We start from the raw sequence: 3,839 nt of genomic DNA on the forward strand, positions 1-3,839 counted from the left end.
TGGCTTCTCTGCGACAATGCCAAATTTCCTAAATATGACAAAAACCAGCGAGATATCAAGGAGAAAAATCCTGCTTAAATTTAAACCACTGGGTTTTTTTCCCCCCTGGTGTAAAGAAGGAAAAGACCAGAACCAGAAATAAACATATTTGACAATTTCAGTTGATAAGGAAATTGCTCGTTTGTACGCTTCGTTTTTATTTATAAATTTATCTGAAGAATATCTGGTTTGACCATGATAAAAATGTAGTAAACATGTTTATAGTATTTGCATAAACTCCTTTAAATATTGACTGTACTTGTCAAATGAATTTCCCAAAACACACTTCCATCATCTGATAAAATACCACTTGCCATTCATAAGACTGATTTTTTTTTAATAGAAAATAACATTTATTTCTATGAAATGGAAACACAGAATTACCTGTTAGAAACAGCAAGAAGTTGCTACATTGGAACAAGAAAGCAATTTTCTTGCAGAGCACAAATGAAGGAGGCTTATTAAACCATCATACACCATTGGCGCCAGGGTCCTACGGACAGTAACAAATATATCTACTTTCCAATGTTATATACAGATCGTAAGGTTTCTGGGGGCAGGAAGGAAAAGGTTTTCAATTTGACAATATTTCATCTATATGCCTGGTAAGTATTACAATGCGCTGTCTAACCTTTAGCTTAACGTTAATACCAAGTTCACCTACAAGTTACATTAATAACTTAGATTTCCATTTTATAACATTATACACTTGCTAGTATACATATATATATGTATGTGTGTGGGAAAGAGCGTGTGTGTGTGTGTGTGTGTGTGTGTGCGTGTGTGTGTGTGTGTGTGTGCACACCCCACGACGCACCGAGGATATCCATGCTTATGGCCATAAGCAACAAAGAGTGACTCATGTCTGGACAATGAAAGTGCACCTTTATCACCTTAAAACACCTACGTCTGTCCGCGCCGGGCTCTGCACGCAACCACCGCCTGCACGGGGGAGAGGGGAGAGAAACCACCCGTGTCCGTCCACCCACGCCTACCTAGCTACCTCTACAGACGAGCTTTTGGAGCTTTTGGAAACCGCTATTGCTTCTCGGGGGTGTTGTTGACCATGGGCCCGTAGAGCCCTCCAGAGTACACCTGCTCCTTGTGCACGGCCGAGCGGTCCCGCATCAGGTCGCTGAAGGCGTAGTCCACGGGCGGCCGGAACCCCAGCGTGGGCATCAGCCCGGCCGTGGAGTAGGGGGTCATGAAGGCCAGTCCCCGGCTGTGCGCCGAGTAGGCGAGGCGCAGGGGGTTCAGTCCCAGGTGGGTGCCCAGCGGGTAGGCGCCGGCCTCGGCCCCGAAGTGCGTGGCGTTGGGCTGCAGCGGGGAGAAGGCGGAGCGGCTGCCCAGCGTGCCGATGGCCGGGGCCATGGCGCCCGCGATCAAGGGCCGGTGGTGGGCGGCGGCGGCGGCGGGGCTGGGCGGCAGGCCCTGCAAGGCGCCGTCCCGGGCCCAGCCCTCCTCGGGGCCCTTCTCCGGGCCGCGGTTGTTGAGGATCTGCTCGATGGCCTGTACCACGTCCCCGCCGCAGCCCTGTAGCACCAGCTCCAGCACGCTGCGCTTGTGCGCCGGGAAGACGCGCGTCAGGATGTCGATGGGAGTCCGCTGCCGGCCGCCGGCCGAGGGCGACGGGTCTTGCTCGTCCTTGTCCGCCTCCGAGCCCGAGTCCGAGCCCAGCGGGCTGATGGAGCCCGGGCTCTCCTCCCCCTCCTTCGGGCCCTTGGAGACGGGTGAGCTCAGGAAGGACTCGCCGTCCCCGTTCTCCGAGCCCGAGCCGTGGCGAGCGTCTGGGGAGGAGGTGCCGGGCACGGACTCGCCGTCCGGGGAGAGGGGCTTCCCGCCCGCCTGCTGCGGGGTGACGGCACGGCTCGGCAGCAGCGTCTTGGGGAACAGCTCGAACTTCTGCATCTTGGACTCTGCGGGTCGAGGGGGTGCAGAAGGAGAGAGACGGTCAGTGCGGCTGCCCCGGGAGTGCCCCGCGGAGCGCCCAGGCCGTTGGCGGGGCCACCCCCCCCCCGCAAGTCCGCGACCCCTCATCTCCCGCCGCCTCTCCCGGCCCCTTCTCCCACTCCCCCTCCGAGGGCGCGCAGCGCGGCCTTACCTGAGGCGCCGGCGCCTCCCTCGCCGCCGCCGCCGGCGCAGACGGAGCCGAAGACCTCGTACGCGGGCCGGGGCGGGATGATGCCGTTGGCGGCCGCCAGCGCCAGCCCCTCGGCGGTGCCGTACAGCAGCTGGAGCTCGCGGGCCTCGTTCTCCTCCTGCGCCTGCTGCCGGCGCAGCGCCACCTGCGCGGCCATGACGCGCTGGCGCTCGGCGATGAGGGTGCACTTGGCGCACATGCAGTCCTTCCAGCGGCAGTACCGCTTGTGGCCCTTCAGCGCCGACACCACACCGTGGTTGCGGCACCGGGCGCACTTGGGCGTCCGCGGGTACTTCTCGGCCGCCCGCAGCAGCAGCGGCGGCGCCCGCAATAGGCTCCCGGCCACGCTCACGGGCAGCGTGGCCGCCGCCGCCGCCGCCGCTGCCGCCACCGAGCTGGGGGGCACCGGGGGGGGCGCGGCGGGCACGCTGGGCAGCTCAGACCGCAGCTCCATCCCGCCCTGAGAGAGCGGCCCCCCCTCCCCGGGCTCCCCCAAAGCGACGCGGGGCGGGGGAGCCCCCGCGGAGAAGCTCCCGGCGCCCTCAAGCGCGATCACGAGTGGGGGGCACACGGAGCCCCGGGTGCCGGCATGCAAACCCCAGCGCCTGTCCCCTCGCCCCGCTCGCCGCCCCCTTCCCCCCGCACCGGCACACGGCCCCGGAGCGGGGTTCAAGTGAGGAGGGGCCCGTCGGAAGCCGATCCGCGCCCTCCTCCCCTCCGCGCCCGCAAAGCGAAGCTAAGACACGAAAATCCAAGAAAACTTAGATCACTCTCGCTTCCTTGCTCTCCGTGCGCATCTGACGGGGCAGCACCAAGTCCATCGCGCCAGGCTCAAAGCCGAGCTCTCCCGTCCGCGCTCGCGGGGTCGCCGCTCCCCACGGCGCCCTGGTGCAACCCGAGCTGCTCCCTAAGCTCCGCTCCCCCGTCCCCCTGCCACTGCAGCCACAGACTAGCAGCGTCCCTTCAAAGAACAATCCGGCACCTTCAACGACGGGATCCCTCGCCACGAGCCGCGGAGGCTAAAATCCAGCAGCGAATAGTTTTTTTAAAAAAAAAAATAATAAAATAAATAAAATCGCCCCGTCTCCCGAGCAGCAGCCAGGCGGAGGGGCCAGGCGCGGCGAGCCCCGAGCAGGCGGCTGGCGTCGGGGCAGGCGGAGCGGCGGTCGAGGCCGAGCCGGGGCGGTCGGGCCGGAGCCCCCCGGGACTGTGGCGGGCGGGCGGGTGGGTGCGGAGCGGAGCGGGACGCGCTGCCCGCCCGCCGCCACTCGCGCCGCCACTCGCGCTATTGTCGCGGCCCGCGTTGCCATTAGGCAACGCTGCACAACAATGTGGCGCCTGCCATTGGCCAGGGCCGGCGGCGCCCGCGCTGATTGGCCGCCCCGCGATCCGCCGCGGCCGCCCGAGCGCCGCGCCCGCGGAACGTCCCGGGGGCGCCGCGGGGGCGAGGGGGTGCTGCGGGAGGGACACTGACCGCCGTCCCGCTGCCCCGGAGCTTGGCTCGCCTTGCTTTTTATTTTTTATTTTTTTTTTTTTAATTCGTTGGGAAAAAGTACTTTGAGTTTTTTGGCGTTTGGGTTGTGTTTTTTTCCCCCTAGGTGTTACTTGTCAAAAGGGGAGGGGGGAATATGCCGTGGACGGTGACAATTCAATTTATAGT

General features: G+C 62.2%; 1 protein-coding gene across 2 annotated transcripts; it reads right to left on the reverse strand.

Annotated features, from left to right (window-relative positions):
- Positions 1-319: 319 nt before the first annotated feature.
- On the reverse strand, positions 320-2,633 carry DMRTA2 (DMRT like family A2). 2 transcript variants are annotated; one of them, XM_017805324.1, is made up of 2 exons: positions 2,141-2,633; positions 320-1,955 (listed from the first exon to the last, which is right to left on the reverse strand). In XM_017805324.1, the coding sequence occupies exons 1-2, from the start codon at positions 2,631-2,633 to the stop codon at positions 1,078-1,080; spliced, it is 1,371 nt and encodes a 456-aa protein (XP_017660813.1). In that variant the 3' UTR covers positions 320-1,077. The 2 variants fall into 2 exon arrangements, with proteins under 2 accessions (XP_017660813.1, XP_017660812.1); XM_017805323.1 differs by having other exon boundaries at positions 2,084-2,633.
- Between the last annotated feature and the right edge of the window lie 1,206 nt (positions 2,634-3,839).

Source organism: Lepidothrix coronata, unplaced genomic scaffold (assembly GCF_001604755.1).
Source record: "Lepidothrix coronata isolate B3197 unplaced genomic scaffold, Lepidothrix_coronata-1.0 Scaffold12, whole genome shotgun sequence".
In the NCBI taxonomy this organism is placed as follows: domain Eukaryota; kingdom Metazoa; phylum Chordata; class Aves; order Passeriformes; family Pipridae; genus Lepidothrix; species Lepidothrix coronata.

Bases quoted from the DNA above. Each gene is read 5' to 3' on its own strand.
- DMRTA2 (XM_017805323.1), bottom strand. From the start codon at position 2,633: ATGGAGCTGCGGTCTGAGCTGCCCAGCGTGCCCGCCGCGCCCCCCCCG. The intron at 1,956-2,083 runs GCGGGAGATGAG...CTCGACCCGCAG, and splicing joins AGAAGGGGCCGGGAGAGGCG to AGTCCAAGATGCAGAAGTTC.